Consider the following 23,418-nt stretch of genomic DNA (forward strand, 5'->3'; position numbering starts at 1 on the left):
GGAACGGGGCAAATAATATACTGTTAAAAAGCTACGAATAATGCGAAACTTTTTCATGTTGATGGTTTTCTGTGAATCCCAGCAATTTTCAAGTAATTTCAGAAATGGCGAGATCACTCGTTCTGCCTTTATCGCGAAACAGATTCATCGAAAATGCGTTGCGTGAAGTACTTGAACTTCTGTGGCAGTTCTGCCTGAACTTCACTCTGTTTTTCACGTGCTTGTTTTTGCTCATAGCTCTTCATTCACTCACCGGAATTAAGCAAGTGATATACCAATGGAAAGCTGCTATAAACACGCAATTTTTCCGTGTTGATCATTTTTTCATACTTGCAACGGTCTTAAAAGTTTTCTTGTGAAATTCATTCAGTGTAGTGGTTGAACTTCCTGCTGTTTTCACGTTGGACTTATGTGACATATTTTTGTTTGTAATTTTCCCATCCATTTTCGTCAGTGTTACACAAATGATATTCTTTTTGTACAAACCTCTCTCACAATATTTTTTTAACTTTCTCCGACCAAGGACTTGAACTTACACAAATGATATTCCTATCGTTTTGGAGTAAATTAGAAAATGACAAGATCATGATTTCTGCCTTCATCGCGAATGGAAATGCACTGCGTGAAGTAGTTGAACTTCTCAGGCATGTATGTTTGAACTTCACTCTGTTTTTGACGTGCTATTTTTTGACATGCTGTTTTTCACACTGCGTGAAGTAGTTGAACTTTTGGGGCATGTCGTTTGAACTTCACTCTGTTTCACTTTATTTGTATTTTTCTTGTATGAAATACACACCATGTAGTACGTGAAATTTCGGTTGTTATTACTTTTGAACTTCTCTCTGGTTTGAGGGAATTATTTTGAAACACAAAAAACATATTTTTTATGTATTTTGGATATCTAAATACACGGTGAACCTCTCTCACAAGAATTTTGTGAACTTTTCCTCACTGAGCAATTGAACTTCTATCAACCATTCTTTTCATTTATGAGTTGTTTTTAAAAGTGCAAAAAATGGCGCTGTGTTTTTTATTTTTTCAATAGGTAAATCCTAGGTTTTAATAAACTCCGAACTTCTCTGTTATTTCAATTTGAACTTCACCTTTTTATATTTTGAGTAAAGAATTGCATTTGATTTTTATACTAAAAAATCTTAGTTTTGTAATAAACATTATACAAATTCTTTGTTATTTCGAACTGAACTTCTTGGTTTATTCGTTAGCAATTGGAAAAATTGATGTTTTTGTGATAAATATTGGACTGCTCCATTTTCTGAAATTGAACTTCTTGGTTTATTATTTATTATCGAGGAAAATCTATTTTTTCATATACATTGAACTATTGTATTATTGAAATTGAACTTCTTGGTTTTTTTTCAATTCGGACTTCTTGGTGTCATTCATTTGTAACGGGAAAAAATGCTAATTTTGTAATAAACATCATACAACTTCTTAGATATTTTTGAACTGAATATCTTGTGTTTTTCGTTCGTAACGGAAAAAATTATGAGAAGAATCTGCATTTCTTATAGACATCAAACTTCACCATTTCTTAAATTTGAACTTCTTGGTTTTATTTGTTAGTAACGAGCAAAATCCTTTTTGAACTTTCCCGGGCAGGTCACTTGAACTTCTAGCAACTAAATTTTTCATCAAGACAATTGTCACAAATTTGTTACCGTTTGAGAGCAGTATTAAAAATGGCAAAACAACATTGTTTTTACTTGTTTTTAACATGTAGTTGAAGGTTGGACGTCTTGCACTAGAGATCTCGAACTTCACCAGGAGGAGCACGTGAACTTCTTACAAAAAACCTTTGAAGCTTTTAGTTTTCTATGCTTATATTCTTATCTGAAATGCATTTCGTGTAGTAGTTGAACTTCCAGCTGTTTTCATCTTGAACTTCTGTCACGTATTTTTGTTCAACCTATCTCACAAGAATTTTTCAACTTTCTCGGGCCGAGCACTTGAACTTCTAGCAACGAAATTTTATCCTTTGCTTGAACTTCCCGCTGTTTTCACCTTGAACTTCTGTCACGTATTTTTGTTCAACCTCTCTCACAAGAATTTTTGAACTTGCTCGGGTTGAGCACTTGAACTTCTAGCAACGAAACTTTTAGCCTTTGCTTTTTCATTCTTTTTTTTCATACAAATGCACAGCGTGTAGTACATGAACTTCTGGCAGTTATCAACCTGATCTTCTCTCCGTTACGTGAAAATATTTGAGTTTTTTATAAATTTTTAATCTAATTTTCTTAATCATTTTTTATGAATTTTGAAGCGCTCTATTTTTAATAGTTGAACTTCTTGTTATTTTATTTTTGAACTTCTTGTTTCCATTCTTCAATAACGAGGAAAATCTGAGTTTTCCATAATCATCGAACTTCTCCATCTTTTTAATATGGACTTCCTGGTTTTATTTCTTAATCCCTTTTTATGAATTTTGAAGCGCTCTATTTTTAAAAGTTGAACTTCTTGTTATTTAATTTTTGAACTTCTTGTTCCCATTCTTTAATAACGAGAAAAATCTGAGTTTTTCTATAATCATCGAACTTCGCCATCTTTTAATATGGACTTCCTGGTTTTATTTTCTTAATCTTGTTTATGAAATTTTGAAGCCCTCTATTTTTAAAAGTTGAACTTATTGTTATTTTATTTTTGAACTTCTTGTTTTCATTCTTTAATAACGAGGAAAATCTGAGTTTTCTATAATCATCGAACTTCTCCATCTTTTTAATATGGACTTCCTGGTTTTATTTTCTTAATCTTTTTTATGAAATATTGAAGCACTCTATTTTTAAAAGTTGAACTTCTTGTTATTTTATTTTTGAACTTCTTGTTTCCATTTTTTAATAACGAGGAAAATCTGAGTTTTCTATACTCATCGAACTTATCCATCTTTTTAATATGGACTTCCTGGTTTTTTGTGTTGAAAAGCTGTTGAAAAGCTTATGATATACCGATGCAAAACTGTTGACAACATGCAACTTTTTCGTGTTGTTCAGTTTTTCATACTCTTAACTTTTTTTGTAGTTTTTATAAACATCGAACCACTCTAACTTTTTTATTTGAACTTCTTTGTGTATGTTTAGAAATATGAAAATTGGAGTTTTGTTACATCAAACTTCTTCGTTAATTCTTGGACTTATTGGTTTCATTCTTTAGTAACCGGGTAAATCCGAGTTTTTCAAATAAATACCAAACTGCTACACTTTTTTAAATTGAACTTCTTGGTTTATTCTTCAGTAATGTGAGATTTTTAATTTAATTTTCATTATGAGATATTTTATTATTTTAATTTGACCTTCCATTGTGATATATTTTGATGGTGTGTTCCTCTTTTTATTCAAATGTGTTGTAATGAACATTTTTATTTTAAACTTATTGACACTTTTTTTAATTACGAGGAAAATCTAAGGTTTTTACGAACATCGAACTTCTCCATTTTTAAATTTTCGACTTCTTTGTGTTGTATTCTTTTGCAGCGGGAAACAAAATTATAATATACTATATAGATTGAACCACCCCGTTATTTAAATTTGGACTTCTAGGTTTTTTAGAAATGGGGAAGTTCGTTTTCTACATTTTTTTGAAATGTTTTCGTTATTTAAGTTTTACCTTCTTGGTTTTTCTAGAAACATGATGAATATTTTTCTGTTACAAAGATCTAACTATTGTGTTATTGTAATTTGAACTTTATGGTGTTAAAAAGAAGGAAAATCCATCAGGAAAAATGATGTACATCCATCATATTTTCTTCGAACTCTCTAATTAATTAAATTTGAACTTCCAAGTTAATTTTTTTCATGGTGGGACTTTTGTTTTTCACGACATAACTATTTTTGTGTTCTTTTTTCTCCTTTTTTTGACATTTCTGTGTGTTTTTTGTAGTTTTCTTTAACTAAAACCAAATACTAAAAACACGTTGTTTTTTTTTTGCATCAATGCATAATATTGAACTTCAGGAAATAGTACAAAAAAGAAAGTAGATAACATGATGTACAAATGGGGGCCAAATAAACTAACGATCTTATTCCCTTCTTATGCCTCACAAAATTTCACATGTCCAAATGGACTTCACTTCATTGTCTCAGCTTCGTCATACACCTCGTACATCCAAGCCCAAAATCAAAATTTAAACTGTGCCTCTCCAAACACAACATGTGCATAGAGAGAGCTATAGGTGTTCCTTTCTAGCTATTCATGAACTTCTACGGCCAATGCATTTTTTCTGTATTAGATGCAAAGAACTACAGGAGGGAGATCTTTTTTTGTTGGATGGAGAGGCAGACGCCTAGGCAGAGGAGGACAGAAGTTGGACGCGGCCTCACAAGAAGCAACACTGTATCCCAACAACAACACTAATTCTCACGAACGACGACCATCTTCATGAACTCAGACCATCTTCCGAATGGCGACACCCCGGTCCCCTGCACCTCATGTGTGACTTTCTCCGCTGCCATGTGGTGAACTTCTCCCTCCCTCTGTTCATGTGGGTAGCGAGCAGCAGAGTGGCACGAAGGATCCCGGAGACACAAACTTTTGAGCATAAATGAGGGGGGGGGGGACACCAAATAGTAGGGGACTGCTGCTACTAAACCGAATACGGAAGGCAGAGTGGTGCATCCTCATCGTTACTACAACACACACAATGAGGCATTTTAGTTAAGTTAAAATACCCCTGTAGTACCCAGCTAGCCATGTTTGTAGCAAACACTACACCCTACTAAATTGGTTCACCAACACATTAGCCTGCTGACCTACTATTTTTACTATACAGATTCATAAACATTACCTACTGTTTGTACAATGCAAAAAATTGGTCAATAAACACATTAGCCTGTTGAAAATCAAACATTTGGACCAACTATGCATTATGGGATAACAAATGTTCTATTCTGATACTTCACAACTTTGAAATCAAAGCAAAACTTTTGCTGCAACTTACCTTACTGGAAATCACTAGATCCTAGATCCCCACATCTTCTTTCTTTATCATCTTTGAACTTCAGATTAGTACCTTTTTCATTTGGTCTAACAAGCTGTACAAGCTCAAGATAGTATCTTAGAGAGCAGAAGAACAAGACAGGTGAGGCACGGAGATGCTTTTCCACACACATAGCATCGGAAGGGAGTAGCAGCATGTTTTTCATCAATTAAGCCATTCATGAAAACGATGGAGAACACTTATTTTGATAACCAAGTAACATGGTGAAACATTGTCTATTCTCTGTAAATATGGTGTGCATGCTGAGATAAAAAATGTCTCCTATTTTTTCAGCAAAAAAAAGAACTCTAATCTCAATTCCTCATATTCTACATGGTTAATTGTTTTTGAAAGATATGAAATGAACTAACGAATCAAAACTCTGAAGGGGCTCTCTCTAATGCAGATGCAGACCCAATCGCTAAGGATTCTTTTTTTAACATCTACTAAGATGAACATCAGAGAAGTATATACCAACAGAGAAGCAGCCATAGCCTGACGAGCTCACAACGTTCCCCTAGACAGAGTACAGGCAAGTAGCTCATAGAGCTGGCCGCATACAGCGGAAGGAAGTGAATGGAGTCGACGGTGGTGGGGGTCATCCACGAGGAGCACGGTGTGGGGTTGAATGGTCTGAGGTGCCATAGTTGAACGGCCTAGGTGCTACGGCGCCGGCTATAGGTGGTGGACCGCAGTGGTAGTGGGTCATAGTGGTGTGCGCGGCGAGCTGCAGGTCGATGCTCCCTCCAGCTGCAGGCCGTTGCCACCTTCAGCTTCAGGTAGGGCCCAATCCACATTGAAGGTGCTGCTGCGAGGCCTCCCTGTGCGGACATGGGTTGGTGTGGGCATCCATGGCGCGTGCTGGTGGTTCAGGGTGCATCGGCCCCGGAGGCGTCCAATGACCAGCCGCGGCGGCGGCCGATGCTCTCTAGCTAGTAGACTGCAAGCTTTTGGAGGCGAGCTCGTGTGGCTTCGGTGGCACGATGGTCGGCGAGGGCAGCGGCGCCGCTGTGAGTGGGGCGAAGTGCGGAGGCGGGACTAGGCGGGATCCAGAGCGAGGGGGATCCCGGTGGGAGGCGGAGCGACGCGTCGAGGGGAGGTGGTGAGGAGCCGGGACGGCGGCGCGTCGGTTGGGATGGTGCCGCGGCGGTGGTCGGGAGCCGGGCCAGCGGCGCGGGGGTTGTGGCAGGGGGCGAGAGCTCGATGGCGCTGGATCGGGGGAGGTTGGGGATCAGGGGGGGCGTGTTTTTTCTACTTGGGTTCGGGAGGACCTCCACGCGTCGTATATAGCGCCTTATAGTGCTGTTGTAATCCAAATAACTATTCTAATCCTGTGATTAGAATAGTGTTGTCCTATATATATATATGTATATCACCTGTAAAAAATTTAGATCAAAATCAAGTTCTAGTGAATTTTTAAAATTCCTGGACAGAGCGCAAAAAGTTTCTGTTTTTGCACAGAATCAAGTCAACTATCATCCACACTACCCCAAAGGCCTTACTTAGCACTTTATTGAAACAAAAGCTATAAAACATGATTACTACAGTAGCTTAATCATGTGAACACACAAAAATAGTAGGTAAAAGTGTTGGGTTGTCTCCCAACAAGCGCATTTCTTTAATGCCTTTTAGCTAGCCATGTTGATTTCAATGATGCTCGCATAAAAGATAAGAATTGAAACATGAAAAGAGCATCATGAAGCATATGACTAGCACATTTAAGTCTAACCCACTTTCCATCCATAGTGATTTTGTGAGCAAACAACTTATGGGAACAAGAATCAACTAGCATAGGAAGGCAAAACAAGTGCATCTTCAAAACTTTCAACACATAGAGAGGAAACTTGATATTATTACAATACCTACAAGCATATGTTCCTCTCTCATAATAATTTTCAGTAGCATAATGAATGAATTCAACAATATAACCATCACATAGAGCATTCTTTTCATGATACATAAGCATAGAAATTTTGTTACTCTCCACATAAGAAAATTTATTCTCATGAATAGTAGTGGGAGAAAATTCAACAAAATAACTATCATGCGATTGAAAATTAAAATCACGATGAAAAGTTTCATGGGTATCATTATTCTTTATAGCATACATGGCATCACCATAATCATCAAAGATAGCAACTTCATTTCAAAATCAATCAAAACCTCTTCAAAATAGTGGACTCATCATTAAACAAAGTCATGACCTCTCCAAATCCACTTTCATCAATATAATCATCATAAAGAGGAGGCGTGCTTTCATCAAAACTTGGGGGACAAAAAAATATCATCTTCATCAAACATAACATCCCAAGCTTATGGCTTCGCATATCATTAGCATCATGGATATTCGAAGAATTCATACTAACAATATTGCAATCATTCTCATCATTCAAGGATTTTATGTCAAACATTTTATAGCATTCTTCTTCTAACAATTGAGCACCATTTTCCTTTCCATCGTTTTCACGAAAGACATTATAAAGATGAATAATATGATGCAACCTCAATTCTATTTTTTTGTAGTTTCTTTTATAAACCAAACTAGTGATAAAAAAGAAACTAAAATATTCGATTGCAAGATCTAAAGATATACCTTCAAGCACTCACCTCCCCGGCAACGGCGCCAGAAAAGAGCTTGATGTCTACTACACAACTTGTTCTTGTAGACTCATGTTGGGCCTCCAAGCGCAGAGTTTTGTAGGACATTAGCAAGTTTCCCTTAACTGGATGACCTAAGGTTTATCAATCCGTGGGAGGTGTAGGATGAAGATGGTCTCCCTCAAACAACCCTGCAACCCAAAAATAAATAGTCTCTTGTGTCCCCAACACACCAAATACAATGGGAATTTGTATAGGTGCACTAGTTTGGCGAAGAGATGGTGATACAAGCGTAGTGATGATAGTAGATATTGATTTTTATAATAGTAACTATAGAAAATAGCAAGGTAGCAATTTATAAAACAGAGCACAAACAATATTGCAATGCTTAAAAATGAGGCCTAGGGTCCGTATTTTCACTAGTGCAATCTCTCAACAATGCTAATATAATTGGATCATATAACCATCCCTCAACATGCGATGAAGAATCACTCCAAAGTTCCTATCTAGCAGAGAACATAAGAAGAAATTGTTTGTAGTTATTCTTTCCGATCTATCTATCCAACAGTTCATAGTAAAATAACACCAAGTTATTATTTCCGATCAATCTATCAAGAGTTCGTACTAAAATAACGCCTAGTTATTCTTTCCGATCGATCTATCAAAAGTTCGTACTAAAATAACACCAAAGCAAATTCAGATTCATAATACTCAATCCAACACAAAGAACTTCAAAGAGTGCCCCAAGATTTCTACCGGAGAAACAAAAGACGAGAACGTGCATCAACCCCTATGCATAGATTACCCCAATGTCACCTCGGGAATCCGTGAGTTGAGTGCCAAAACACATATGAAGTGAATCAATATAGGGCGTAGAGGCGATCCGGGAGGACACCGAGGTGGGAACAACCCACATGGGCGTGCCTGGGCCCCCAGGCGCGCCCTGGTGGGTTGTGCTCTCCTCGGAGCTCCCCTCTGGTACTTCTTTGGCCCACCGGATGTCTTCTGGTCCAGAAAAATCTCCAAATCATTTCTCTGCGTTTGGCCTCCGTTTGGTATTGATTTTCTGCGACATAAAAAACAAGCAAAAAAACAACAACTGGCACTAGGCACTATGTCAATAGGTTAGTCCCAAAAATGATATAAGGTTGCTATAAAATGATTGTGAAACATCCAAGAGTGATAAAATAGCAGCATGAATACTTCATAAATTATAGATACGTTGGAGACGTATCATTGTCGTTGCCCAGTTGTGCATGCGCCATCATGTCCTCGTCTACCAGTACTGCCGAGCCACAAGGCCTTACGAGCGTTTTGCCAGGTTTGTCAACAACCCCAACTACAAGTTCGCTATGATGGACACTGTCGACAATGTAAAAAGCGCCCCAGATTTTGGGCTTAGCCTACCAGAAGCTTGTCAACATTCGTGGCCACTACATGGTCTAGGGAATCACAAAGAAGGACTCCCTGGTTGAACTTGTCGCGTCCATCATCGACCCCTACTACGAAAACAAGAAGGATGGTGCCAAGAAAAATCCTGGAGCCTGGCACGGTGCCTGTGTGCGGAGACTGAATAAAGCTCACCTCAAATTTGCGGCCAAGAACGTATACACATGCTACAAGATGCACAAGCAGGTCATTGACATGAGGGAGTGCCTTCTTCCTGTAATCGGTGAGGGATCGAGCCACCAGCAGAGCAGCGGTGGCGAGCGTCACAATAAGAAGTAGATGATGATTAGATATGATCATTTATCCTAGTTCATTATGCATGTAATTATTTGCTTTGGTGTATGCAAATGTTATGTGTGTAGTCACTTATGTAATTGTATGTTTAATTTGGTTTGCAATCATGTTTTTATGAGCATATATGTTGTTGTTCTATAGACAGAGCGTAGATGTTGTGCAAATAGAGCAAATCAAATCGCACACGGACTAAACTAGGAAACCCGTCGATGATGACTTCAACAATAGTTGACAATTGTTACCAGCAAGCATTTTCCCACAATACACACGACATGTTAGCAGGAATCGTCTGAATTGTCATCGGTCCTCCCGCATATTTCTGATTACTGACCTGTTTGACGAGTATCACACACATCTTGTTATGTTAAACCAGTTCTGTTGTTTTAGCTCATCACAAACAGTTCATCCGAGTGAACTGTATGCCATCTATCGCACACACCTTGATATGGTTGTCCATTTCTATTGTGTTGGCTAATCGTAAACGGTTCATCCGGGTGAATTTTATTCCGTATATCGCACACACCTTGATATGGTTGATCGTTTCTATTGTGTTGGCTAATCGCAAATAGTTTGTACGATTGAACTGTATGCGGTATATCACACACACCTTGACCTGCTGACCGTTTCTATTGTTATGCTCATCGCAAATAGTTCGTATGGATCAACTGTATGCCAAGTATCACACGCACAACTCTAATCTGAATCGTGCTTGATGTCTCCGCCATCGCACACACTTCGTCTTATTGGTGACAGTGTTATTAATACACCGTTTGCGATTAATGTATCACACACAGTTTGGTTGAAGGGTCTCTGATTCATGTGTAGTGTAAGCAGCATCATGCAGTAGTGTGACAACACTTGCAACAAAAAAAACTTAAACTAAAAACAGGGAAGTAAAAACAAAAATTGAAAGTTGACTTTAACAAAAACTCTAAACACAAAGAATGGGAATGCTAAACTCCTCCCTTGCAACGGCGCTTGAAAAAGGGCTTGATACCTCCTTTTATTGATCCGGTATTGTAACAAAAAAGAGTATGTCACACCTATTTCCCTAGAGGTGACCCTGGTTTATTGAACCCACGAGGAAGATCCCCTTGAGATGGTCTTTAGCAAGCTTTTGTCAAAGTGTCAAATCCAGCTTTTGACCGGATCAGCAAGCGAATAGTGATTCAAACACTTATAATAAAAAGAGGTACGTGTATGAGGTCTTATGCTTACAACCTTGTATTTGCGCTGGGATCAAACAAGATATTAATTTGTGCGCTGGAAGTCACTCATCAATATGTGCTTGTTACGGATCAGAGTGGGGGATGTGTCCAAATAACATCATGACCGACACGAATCCTGCATCAAGAATCTGTTGTCCTACCGCAGGCCCTATCTGTCGCGTGGGGTTGCCTCGATAATTAAGATAAGAAAATCAGACATGGGTGTTTAATGACTATACCTCATTTATCCCCAAGGATATAATCCATGTTACCCTACCAAACTTTATTGTCGCCGGTGTTCGATCTCCATGATCCTGGGTACCTACAGGGATGAAGATCGCGGATAAGACAAGAGACATCTTCACGGAACAATTTGTTTCACACATACGGGACGTTATGTCAAAGTATTCCATTTACCCCCTCAACAAATATCTTGCAAGGCTCATGCCTCAACCCATATCTTACCAAACTACTCACACGTGGAGATCAAATCGTAGGAAGAAAACATTGAAGAACACATCTTGAGATTGATCGATTGCAATAGACGCGCAACCCCAAGGTGGACGCCTACTGTCGTGGGAGTAATTCTAATAGTGAGTACTAGGGTACGAACAAGGGTTGACCCTAGCTACGCGAAGGCGTGACACAAAGGTTTACGAGTTTGGCCCCCTCATGGTGGAGGTAAAGACCCTACGTCTCGAGCCCTGGAGTTGTTTGTTTCTCTTGCGTATGAATGATTACAATGGATGTGAACCCCCATCTAAGTGCTACATGGCGTCTTATATAGAGTGCGCCGCCCCTTTATCTAGCTACATCACAGAGGGGCTTGATGAGGCGTTGCTACTGGTAACTGACATATGGATGGCTAGTAACACCTGACATCATGCACCCTTGGATGCTCCATATTCCATGCTGACTACTCATCTTCCTCTGGCCAATGCCGTGGAGGTAGCCGAGTGGGTGGAACGGCATCCAAGTGTATATATAGCGTCTCAGTGGATGAATAGCATCCGAGTGGATAAGTCTTGATGGACATCTGAATGTGCTTGTGATCCAGGGGTCTTAATGCTTGTTGATGTGGGGCCCTAGGTAAGATCCAATACGTCTGTCTCGTGATCCTACCTGTAATAGGTGACCCCAACACTACACGCCATTGATAATTGGTCAGATTACAAATGGCGGGTGCCACAGCATGCCCGCCACTAATGTGACCCCACCTATAAGCAGTTTCCTAGTACTGTATGGGGTGAGTCCATATACATATACTAGAAGGGTTGGGCGCGCTTTGCTGTGCCGTTGGTGTTATTGAGATTCTTAAAAAAAATTACTCATTTTGTTTTAAAATATATGATGTATTACTTTTTTGAAAATCCAACCTCTTTAAGTTTGATCTAATTTATGAAGAAATATATCAAAATTCATAATATAAAATTGGTGTTATTAGAACGATGAAATGAATTTCCGTAAAATTTAGCTTAATATTATGGATGTCAATATTTTTGGCTGTAAACTTGGTCAAATACCCATTGTATTTTGGAACTGATGGAATATTTAGTTTGGCGGATGGGGGAGACGATGGAGTGTGTTTTATGTTTATTTATTAATGCGGTTACTTGGCGGGCCTTTCATGGTGTGATTCTGTGTTATGCGCTAATCAACTCATACTTTTGTTGGTAAATTTCTACGTCAGTGGCTACATGTACTATATTGGAGCTATGGTATCATCACAGGGTGGCGCTTCTTTTTTGTAGGTGGTAAGAGGGTGCATAGGGTTGATATCTTCTAGCCGGTTGGTGTTGATTGATTTGAAAAATCATTGGCTGGATCAAATCATAAACTAAATTCAAAATTGAATATCTTAATCGATTAAAAGAGCTTTAAAATTAGGGAATATGGTGAATTAAAATAATTAAATGGGAGGGCTCCTTGAGAAATTATTGACAGGGTCAAAATCAGGTGACCAAGTTTTAATATGAAGACCTCAGTTAATTGTGAGGACTTCAAATTAGGAAGCATAGTGTATAGTATCAAAGAACTGAATGAGAGCTTTGAGAAATTGTTGACTTGGTCGTAATCGGGTGACCTAATTCCAATTGGACACCTCAATTGATTGTGACGCCTTTTACCCCTAGGGAGCTTAGTGATATAGTAGATATGAAGTCCATGCTAAAATCTTAGGGTTGAGAGGTGCATTTTGGGTGCATTAAAAAAAGTATTAGGGTTTTAGCCCTTTCAAAAGATGAGGGTTGGAACTATCCTCATTTTCAAATTAAAATAAAATAAAATATGATGCTTATGACATGATTATGATGCACAATCAATTCCTAACTACTATTATTAATCCAGGGTTGTTACATCCGTGAAGAGACCATTTGTTGAGTTACAAGCCCTCGGCATGGCAGCGGAGAGGATAGAGATAGTGGTAGGTAGGGAAACCTAGCTCTAAGGTTCTCTAGAATGTCCTGATGACTCTCTTCGGCCTTGCCTTGTATATGGCAAAGCCAGGAATAAATTGCTCGGGCCAGGCCCTAAGGATGGGCCGGCTCGCTACCCTTTCACGGGTGGCTGGCCTACTCTCCACGCCCGCGTCCCTGTTCTGAGGATGTTCGTTGCTCCATCTCTTTGGCCTACCCTGACCGTTTGGGGATCCTGGGGGTTGAGGGGGCCGGGGATGCATCATTATCCTCGTCAAGCAGCACATGTGTTTGCTGACCAAACTAGGTTTGATCCACCGACTGAGTGGTTGGACAATCCTCCCAGATTTCTTTTGCCAATCCTCATTGACAATGTAACATTATTTAAGTCTTAAATAAAGCTAGTCATGATGGCATTTCCCTCAAAAAGAATATTTGATAATTTGATTGGTTACCACACATCTTTGATGCATTTAAGCTCAAACTGTATGGCTGATAATAGATTCAATAAGAACTTTCATAGATCAGCTGATACTAATTCTATTCTGCTCATGAAAATTGTCAGGGTTGCATGTTGTGGTTTTTCATCACTACAAGACTTGGATTGCAAATTTATTCACAATAATAACAAATGATTTACAATAATAAATAATGAGACAGGCTAGGGTGAAAGCACCTAAGAGTCTCTGTTAAGGACGATACCGCACATCTTCTCAAATACTAGCTACTACTGGAATTTTGTTCTGCTGTATATCCCATTTACACAAAAATACATACACTGACATTTTTGTGTTGGTAAGCTAACTAAGGCTTTAAATTTTAGCACAAAGAGATATGTGTGTTTGCAATATCTATCGCCTTTGGAAGTTCAGCTTTGAGATGTTGTAACCAAAGAGGACGGCAAAGAGGACAGGGAATGCTGCCAGGGCTACCGCTCCCAGTGGCAGCAGGTCACGGCGAAAACCAAAGTAGTCCGTCATGAATGCTGCGACGGATTTGGTCTCTTCAAATACAACGATCATCCTGTCGTTGTGATCTCCGAACTGCGTGGTGAAGAAGACATTGAGCGTCCACGACATTGGGGAGCTGTAGTAGAGCCATATCCACCATTTTGGTATTTGCTGCCATATGTTTATGTATTTTTTTGTAAGCATTTGATCTGTAATGGTAATGGTATATATATACTTAATACTAGCTAGTACTAGAGTTAAGATGGCTTTACTTACAGGCGCAGGCACGATGAACCCGGACATGAGATTCTGCAGGGTGTAGAACATGGATGCGAGTATGGAAGCGACTTGGATGTTGGGGGTGAGTGACACCATCAACATTCCCAGGTAGACGAAGTAGAGCAGTGTGCACAACATGGTGTACATGAACCAAAAGAACTTTGCTACTGTCCACTCATACCCTATCATTGGATATGCTATCAACATGAAGAGCACTACCTGCACCAGCACATAAGGTATCTCCATGGCAACCTATCCCAAAAAAAGATAAGTCAATATCTGAACATAACAGTAATATAATCTATCTGAAGCTACTAATGCTCATGTGATTAATAGGACCTGCGCAAAAGAGTAGGCCCAAGGAGAGTACATCCCTGCAAACCTTTCCCTGTACACGACGGAGCGTTCAACGGAGACAAAAGGCATCACTGACTGGCAGTTGTTGACGCCACTGAACAGAATGAATCCATACATGCACCCCAATATGGTGAAGAGACCTTGCTGATCGTTTCTACCCTCAAACAAAAGAAGCAACTTTAGCCATCATACATTCATCAGTTAAGATGCATAATTAAGAGATGGCTTACGTACATGTGATTGATGTTGCCTTGCTGCCAGAATAACACACCGAAGAAAATGCAGGCCACTGCTAAGGATACAATCCGCACCAGGTTGTAAGAAGGAGTTCTCCAATACGACAAACACTGCTTCCAGAGGCAAGCTTTGAATTGCTCCCGAAACTTCTGTGGAAACTGGGTTGGGAAATGGAGGTCACTTGTACCGGGAACTGGCATGCTCAATCGCTTCACCAGCATGTCCTTGTCCCTTTGGTTACAAAATTTACATACTGGTTAGCATGAATATTGTGTTAACAATAATTTAAGGACTAAATGATATCTCTGTTAAGTATGCTATGATGACCTATGTTTATATTCCATTCTGATCAAAACTCATTCTGAGATCCACAAGTCTGTTTTTGTTTTTTTCAGGTATTCTGATCAAAACTTACAATCTATTTTACAAGCAACGTTTCTTTGAATAGTTTACTAGTGCCAACTGAGCTGGTTCTTCGAAATCAACTTACTTGCACATTGATGATTCCCTGTACATTTGTGCAAAATCTACTCCCAGTTGAAGTTCCATAGATGTAGAAGTAACTTCTAGCATCCATGTTGATGGGTTGTAGTTTTCCTTGATCCTGGCTACCCCAGGTATTGCCTGAAAGAACAAAGAAAATAATTTCACCAGTTTGTATAACACAGGCAGGTGGTCAACTGAGTATAACCTTCTGTGATTAATATTGCTTGTCCCTTCGTGTATAATGTAGATTGCAAAATCATGAGGACTGGAGAATGGGTTCAGAATAATACATAACAAAAAAGGATGCAAACAAAATATAATTAGATCAGGTAAATGGTATGTTTAAATTGACTTGATCACATATAAATGGACGGTATAAATTATATGCGCATGTACTTAATTATTTTGTGTAAGGACAAGTTAAGATTACTACTTACCTGGAAATACTTGATGACCTCACATGAATGGTGTCCAACTGGCCCAGCATATATCAACTCTCCACCCCTTTTCATCAGCATCAACTAAATATATATGAGAAGCTAATTAGTAAATGTGGTATTACACTTGTATATGGATTTATTTTTTAGTTAATGAATTTATGATTAATAATGCATCTAAATTACTTTGGAACTAAGGTCTAGGGGTTATCTGAATTGCCCACATGCACGATTATGCATTAGAAAATACATATGTATTTTCAGAAATAGAGTTTCCTTTGCTACAGAACTTTGATACTCATAAATTAAAACAGATGCAGCTATCATGATCTACTTATAGTTAATTGGCAAGCTAACCTCGCAAAAAATAAATAATAATTGGCACTGCTAAAATACAACCAAGATAACTGTTGTACATAGTTTTTTCTTTTCTCCAATTAATATGTTTCTACCCCGTGAATGGACGTGTCAGCTTGTTTTAACATCAGTTTTAACAATAAAACTGAGAAAACTGAGTGTAGTGTCAAAAACACTCTTATATTATGGGACGGAGGGAGTACCATTTTATTCTATAAAAACACTCAGTAAGAGAAAGTTGTGATTGTACTATCACTGTTAGCTTCTCGAAAACTTTAGTCTGAGGCAGGCTCTGCATTGGACTTAATTTGGGGTTCTTTAAGTAGCTTGTTTCCTGCCGATAAAGTGTTAAGGGTTCTATCTGAAGTAGAAACTGATTTTATTCCATGTCTAATAGTTAACTTATTCCATGGCTATTTCCAATTATTACTGAAAGGTGAACAAATGCTTCACAGTTCTATAACACTTGGTTATTTCATGTTTGATTTAAACAAAACTGATTTCTGACATTCTATCCAATACATCACTTATAATACTAAATATACTTATTATACCTGGAAAATTACCATTGCTAAATATACTTATAAAAAAACTTATTTCTTGATGCCTAGAGAGAGAATCTTGGAGACGGATATATATGTAAAGTAGTTACCTCATCAAATGCCTCAAATATATCGATACTTGGTTGGTGAATGGTGCACACAACTGTTCGACCTGTGTCTGCAACATTCTTCACTGCACGCATGACAATAGCAGCGGCCCTTGCATCCAAGCCTGACGTTGGCTCATCCATAAATATGATCGAGGGGTTAGACACGAGCTCAACTGCAATCGTAAGCCGTTTCCTTTGCTCTGTTGATAGCCCATTTACCCCTGGTATTCCGACCAAAAAATCTCTAATTTCGTCCAACTCAATTATTTCAAGAACTTCCTTGACAAATTCCTGCGAGGGAAAGGAATACGGGTGAGCTCACATTTTCGTCTCAACTGTTCCTATCACCTATGAGGCTAGGATACAAGAATGCAAACCCTGTACACTACACTTTTATTCTTTTCATATAGGTTTGCGTTAGCAGGGTCTTTAACTCAAGACCTCTTGGCTCCGATACCATATTGTATTTTCAACAAGAGAGACAAATATAGCTCACATTTCTTGCTTTTGAATCAACTTCTGGTGGAAGGCGCAACCAGGCTGAATATGCAACCGATTCACTGACTGTGATCTGTGGGGAATGGACATCAGTTTGTTCACAGTAGCCTGATATCCTAGCAAAAGTTTGCTGAATTTTAGGATACCCTCCTATTCTTATATCCCCTTCAATAACACCACCAGTTTTCCTTCCAGAAAGAACATCAAGGAGTGTTGTTTTTCCTGCTCCAGTAACCCCCATGAGTGCCGAGAGAACCCCTGGCTGGAATGCTCCTGTGATATTGTGGAGTAGCTGTAGTTTCTTTTCTATGTAACCATGCCCCCTCATTTCCTGCAATGAAGAAATACTTAGTTATTAGTGATCAGCCCTTGGTATGGCTCTAAGTTCTCCGGTCATGCTTTCACAGATGTTCTAGCTATATTTGAATTACCGCAGGGGTGTCTACATAGTAGTTGACATCCTGGAATGATATTATAAGGGGCGTGAAAGGCAATACCATCCTCCCTGCACAAGATTTAATTATTGAAGTCAAACTAAGATTATATCCCATTGACAGTATTGTGTGGTGTAGAATTCAACTAACCGGTCCTATTTGGTGACAAAACAGTCTCTGCTTGTAACTTAGGCATCATATTTTCCGTGTTGTTATCTTGGTCTCCTCCATCAAATCTGGTAAGCTTATTGCGAGAGATAATAGCTCGAGAAGTTCCTGGAACTGACAGGCTCATAGGAGGTTAGAATAGGTTGCATATCTAACCAGAGCAAACAGTATGTTCTTCTGAATGAAACTATTTTTGCTCCATTTCCCATGTTTTTTTTACTTCTCTAGCATATGCTTGTTGAGTTCGCAATTTATGCGACACTGTTACACTAGAAAATTATACCCCCTTCGATCCAAAATAAGTCACAGTTATGAACTAAGGTTAGTTCAACCTAAGTTCAAAACTGCGACACTTATTTTGGATTGGAGGGAGTAGTATTTTAGTTGTTTAGCTTAATGCAATTTCAGACATGTCACACTTACCCTTTTTAATGGTCAAACCTATGGCAAAGCCTACATTGAACATCAAAGTAAACCCAAGCAATGCTCCAATTGAGATCCAGTAAAAATAGCTGGAGAAGTCTACCCCTTGATCCATTAGGATCCTCCTTCCGAGTGCTACACCAGATACCATGATCTATCAAGATAAAAAAAAATTAAGTATCTTTTGATATTACATGTTTCTAAAATTAATTCATACTTGGTATGCCAAAGTGTACCTCCAACCATCTTTGTGCCAAAAACTCATTTCCAGTTAAGCCTATTTCACCATATGACAATGGAGAAAGCCAGAATCCCCACTTTAGCCAATTAGGCAGAAATGCTGTAGCAATACGACACTGAAAATGTTAGCGATGATTGCTTAATAATTGAGGACAACCTACTTTTGCAAGAAATTAGGACTCATCTGTTGTTAGAAATATGAAATGGGAGTATTCTTTTTTTTGTGGGAAGAAAATAAGGGAGTGTCTTACAACGAGGAATTATGAAACCCCCAAACAGAAGGGTGGCTAGAAATGCCATCGTACCACCGACTGAACCAGCCACCATTGTTTGACAGTATGAGGCGATACATCGAAACATTGATAATGTTACTGTGTGCATGAGGAAGAGGACGAGGAGCTGACAGAAAAATCTGAACACAAGAATCGTGCATGTTACCACAAAGCAAGTATTGCAGCTGAAAAAACTATTTTCGCAGAAAGAAATTCTAAAAGAAAAGTAAATATAGTATTAGATAAGGGATTTTTATGTTCGACTACAATACACCAGATCACAGCAAAACCATTATAAACAATGCTATACTTTGGACTATTTTCACTGGCAAGAATCTTTTATTTTTCATTGGGTGATTATAATCCACATCTAAATGACTCGAGTTGGGTGAATGATGATAATTCCTCAATCGAAATATTGTTATAGTTCAACTAGTGCTCCCATCCCACTTGGTAATTAGTTTCTACAACAGAATTGTAACTTTACCTGGATGCTTCCGGGGTATAGCCAATCAGGTAGTAGGATATTGTTGTCCAAGCTACTGACTCAACTAAAGAGACTGGAATTTTTAGGATAAAAGATGGTATTGCATAAGCCCATGCAGGATAGAAGTAGTCGTCTCTCTGTTTGTAGAAGACCGGCAGACTGTCAATTGTCATGGCCAGCTCAGGGAATCCATTCACCATCAGCAGCAGGAGAGCATAGAAGAGTGAACCCATATAATAGTTGGCATGAATTCTGTCAACACTCATACGTGTGCGTAGAAATACTGTCCCAGTAATAACAGCAAGTAATCCAAGCTGCAGCGCAGAAATACATATGTTAGTTTATGATGTGCATGTTTAAGTCCTGAAATTGCACACTGAGTAGGAACTGAATGTAGAATAAGATGCTGACATGCTGGGAAACTTCCTGTTCTCAGTGTGCAGAAGAGAGTACTGCAAGATGGCTACAAGTCCATGTACCCTGTGTTAAGCACACAGTCCCTATACCTACAATATTTCGCATTTGAGCACAACTAGAGCTACATACGGCATCAATCTTTACCTTTATTGTCTACTCCCTCTGTTCCAAATTATTTGAAGTTTTAGCTTTGTCCTAAGTCAAACTTCTCAATATTGATAAAGTTTATAGAAAAATGTGATAATATCTAGCTCCACACCAGGTGGGGTATGGGGAAGGATTATACGAGTCAAGCCTTACCCCTGCACAGTGCAACATCAAATATATGTGGTATGAAAATATATTTTATGATGAACCTACTGAAACAAATTTGGTATTGTTGATGTTGGTATATTTTTATATAGGCTTGATCAAACTTAAAGAAGTATGAATTAGGATAAACCTAGAACTTCAAGTTATTTGGAATGGAGGAGGTACTATATATATTAATGCTGCAGTTCACTGGAGAGATGAAAGTGACTCAAATGCAGATGTAAACATAGATCTCAACTTTTAGTGCGAAAGCTTTATTGAGACCTGCAGACCTCCATAGTAGCACAAGAACTTTATTGCATCACATTGCTTCTAGATTTTGCTATATTTCAATCGGTAACTAATACTGAGCATAATGCATGTAATTTCAGGATTGTGCATTTACAGACTAGAACTCAATCTACACCCATAAACACCTAGCATGTGACATTCTAAATAGCACTGTAAAACTAGGCACAAAATTCCCATGCATCAATCACATTTTTTTTTCCAAAAGATAGCTTCGACTTCCTTACCTGAATGGTTTTTGCTATGTAGATGAAGGCATTCCTTTTCATAAGAAGGAGCTCTCGTGCAAAACATGCCTTGAGTAGATCCCACTTGGATAATGAGTAGATACTGAAGGACAGGGCATTATTATGTCCTTTAGATTCGTCATACGGCTTCGAAAGCTCCGCAGCAAGATTCTGACCACTTTGAGATGCTTTGAACTTATCACAGAATTGATCAACAGTAACAAAATTATATCCTTCTTCGGTGCGGCTCCAGTATTGTTGTTGATCTTTTTTTGACAGGACCTATGTAATACATAAGTTGTTAAGAGTGGACTACCTTACGATTGTAAGTAAGAGTAAAAATAAGCATGACAAACTCAGGTTATCGTAATCTAAACCCAATTACTTCATATTAACAATGTTTGCTTTCATTGAATTCACATCAAAACTATAGGTATAAATCTTACACTTTGTTAGATGACAAGGTGAACCATGCTTACATGACCTCCTAGATGCTATTGATGCTTATTTTGACATGAGCAATTCAGACTATATAAATGACTATATTTTGCTAAATACCTCTTGAAGGAAGTCAGCATCCCCTTTTCTTCCAGGGCACTTGAAGCCACAGGATTCAAAGAAACTCATAATGCAGCTCTTAGGACCATGGTATACGATTTGTCCTTCAGCCATCAAGATAATATCATCAAAAAGTTGGTAAGTCTCTGGTGCTGGTTGAAGGAGTGAGACCAGTATGGTAGACTCTGATATATGAGCTAGCTGTTGGAGACAAGAAACAATTTGGAAGGTGGTAGAACTGTCCAGCCCAGTTGATATTTCATCCATGAAGAGCGCTTTTGATGGTCCTACTATCATCTCTCCTGCTTGTAAGAAATTTTTACAAGTGAAGAAAAATAAGCATCAAGTATCGAACTAATTTATATTATTTATCCTACATAGACCAAAATTGAGGTTGGGATCACATGAACAGAATATAACACATTACAGCTACATTCTAAAAAGTAGAGAAGAATCATGCTAAGTTTATTCGTTTACGCTTGTGTGCTTTCATGACAACAGAAATTTATGGTTTATCATACCCCTGTTGTTAACTTTGTTGTGGCAAGTTTCATATTAGTTCATGGTAATGATAAAGTACAGAAAGCATCGACAAAATCAATTAGCCACCAGAAAAGGTGCATACCTTCCAATATGCAATTAAGGAATTTTAGTCAATGAATTGTAAATTTATTTATTTATTTATCTTGCAAAAATATCATTTGCAAGATTATAGTTGAGATAATAAAACCATCCTGAAAATGTCATATGTGTTGTAAATTCACCTGTGGTTAATCTTTTCTTCTCACCCCCTGAAATACCTCTTCTCATGGCATCTCCTATTAGTACATCAGCGCATATGTCAAGTCCCATTATCTGTCAGGCAAGAATGGATTATTCACACGAAAAACATTATGCGCTAGAACCAGTGAATTATTCTTTGAACATTGTTTACCTTCATAATGTAGTCCGTTTGCATGCTTCTTTCTAAACCTTCCACAGATATTGCCTATAAGAAAGTGCACAGCAATAGTAAATGTTGCAGCTAAAGTGAACTGTTCTGTACACACATGATATGATTTTTTCTTTTTTAAGAATCACTGAAAATTATGATGGCACTTGACAGAAAGATGGTGTTTACAGGTTTGATTCAATATTATCAGAGAAAAGGGTTCCAATGGGCACACGCCGAAATGTTACAACATTATAGCAAAATAGGTCAGTATTTACCTTCATGTACGTATCTACGTCGGGGTCAGGGGTGATCCCAGCCTCTTTCTCCCTTCTAATGACTTCCTTCATGATTTCTATTTTATACAAGAAATTGAGAGCACTGGGTTTAGTACATAGATTGGTAATTAATATTTCCTAAAATCAAGGTCTTTCTGACTATGGGGCATTTGCTTAGATTAGTTAGTTGCTTGTTGTCCCTAAAAATCTTGAGTTAACCAGGTCCCAGAAATTGTTGTGTGCATCTTATTGATGCAGAGGCCAGGGGATTTCAACTTCCTTTTCGAAAAAAACAGGTCCCAGAGAAAAGGAAATACCTGCTCTGCTGCCAACGCCCTGGAATCTTGCAGAGAAGTCGAGCGTCTCCCTGACAGTCATCTCAGGGACATGAAGATCATACTGGCCAATGTAAGCTGCTGTCTTCTCTGGAACAAAATCTTGCAGCTTGACACCATTGTAGTCAATTTCTCCTGTTACCTACGCACCCACACATACTATGTGAGTAAAGGAAGTACTGAAATACAGTATTTTTTTCTCTGTTTTCTGTGTGCAATTTCAGACTACACTGTGGAGTACATGCCCATTATTTGAATGACCAAGTACATGTATCGATGGAAGAAGAGTGGGGATACCTTGAGATTTTTGTTCAGCTTTCCAGCAAGTGCTAGCAAAAGGGTGGTTTTGCCACAGCCCGGGGGTCCAAGGAGAAGGGTCATCCTGCATGTACACACAGATTGGACAAATACTGATGATGAGGGAGGAAGGAAAGAGGGGTGTCGATCAGCAAGTACATGGACAAATAGCAGGAGGAAGCACACCTGGAAGGTTTGAGGATGCCGGTGACATCTTTGAGGATGTGGATCCTTTCTTGGTGACGGTTGAAGCCGAGCATGGAGGTGAGCAGCTGCAGCAGATGGCAATGGAGCATTTGAACGAGCAGGTGGCGAGTCGATCGAGTAATAGTAGAGAAGAGAAGAGCAGAGCGGCGAGATGAAGGAATGAATTACGTACCGAGAACGTGGAGACGACGGAGTTGAGGAGCGTGGGGAGCGGCTTGCCATCGACGACCTGGCACTCGGCGTCGACGCGGAGGTTCCGCCACCGCAGCTCCACCGTGGACTGCCGCACCCCGACCCTGTCCATCCTGCGGCGCTGGTGCCGGAGCAGGCGGAGGTTGTCC

At 38.9% G+C, this 23,418-nt stretch overlaps 1 protein-coding gene across 2 annotated transcripts; it reads right to left on the reverse strand.

The window, feature by feature from the left end:
* Positions 1-13,652: 13,652 nt before the first annotated feature.
* Positions 13,653-23,139, reverse strand: LOC119305428 (ABC transporter G family member 41-like). Of its 2 annotated transcripts, XM_037581944.1 has the most exons (22): positions 23,057-23,139; positions 22,871-22,955; positions 22,556-22,715; positions 22,239-22,315; positions 21,964-22,017; positions 21,794-21,884; positions 21,030-21,331; positions 20,472-20,753; positions 19,228-19,541; positions 18,720-18,880; positions 18,465-18,568; positions 18,229-18,382; positions 17,788-17,919; positions 17,635-17,708; positions 17,202-17,534; positions 16,706-16,996; positions 15,697-15,780; positions 15,264-15,397; positions 14,771-15,004; positions 14,519-14,690; positions 14,177-14,431; positions 13,653-14,071 (listed from the first exon to the last, which is right to left on the reverse strand). In XM_037581944.1, the coding sequence occupies exons 1-22, from the start codon at positions 23,128-23,130 to the stop codon at positions 13,802-13,804; spliced, it is 3,837 nt and encodes a 1,278-aa protein (XP_037437841.1). In that variant the 5' UTR covers positions 23,131-23,139; the 3' UTR covers positions 13,653-13,801. The 2 variants fall into 2 exon arrangements, with proteins under 2 accessions (XP_037437841.1, XP_037437839.1); XM_037581942.1 differs by lacking the exons at positions 17,635-17,708; positions 17,788-17,919; positions 21,964-22,017 and having other exon boundaries at positions 17,202-17,476; positions 23,057-23,137.
* Positions 23,140-23,418: the final 279 nt, after the last annotated feature.

The sequence above is a fragment of the Triticum dicoccoides genome, chromosome 5B, assembly GCF_002162155.2.
Source record: "Triticum dicoccoides isolate Atlit2015 ecotype Zavitan chromosome 5B, WEW_v2.0, whole genome shotgun sequence".
Classification (NCBI taxonomy): Eukaryota; Viridiplantae; Streptophyta; class Magnoliopsida; order Poales; family Poaceae; genus Triticum; species Triticum dicoccoides.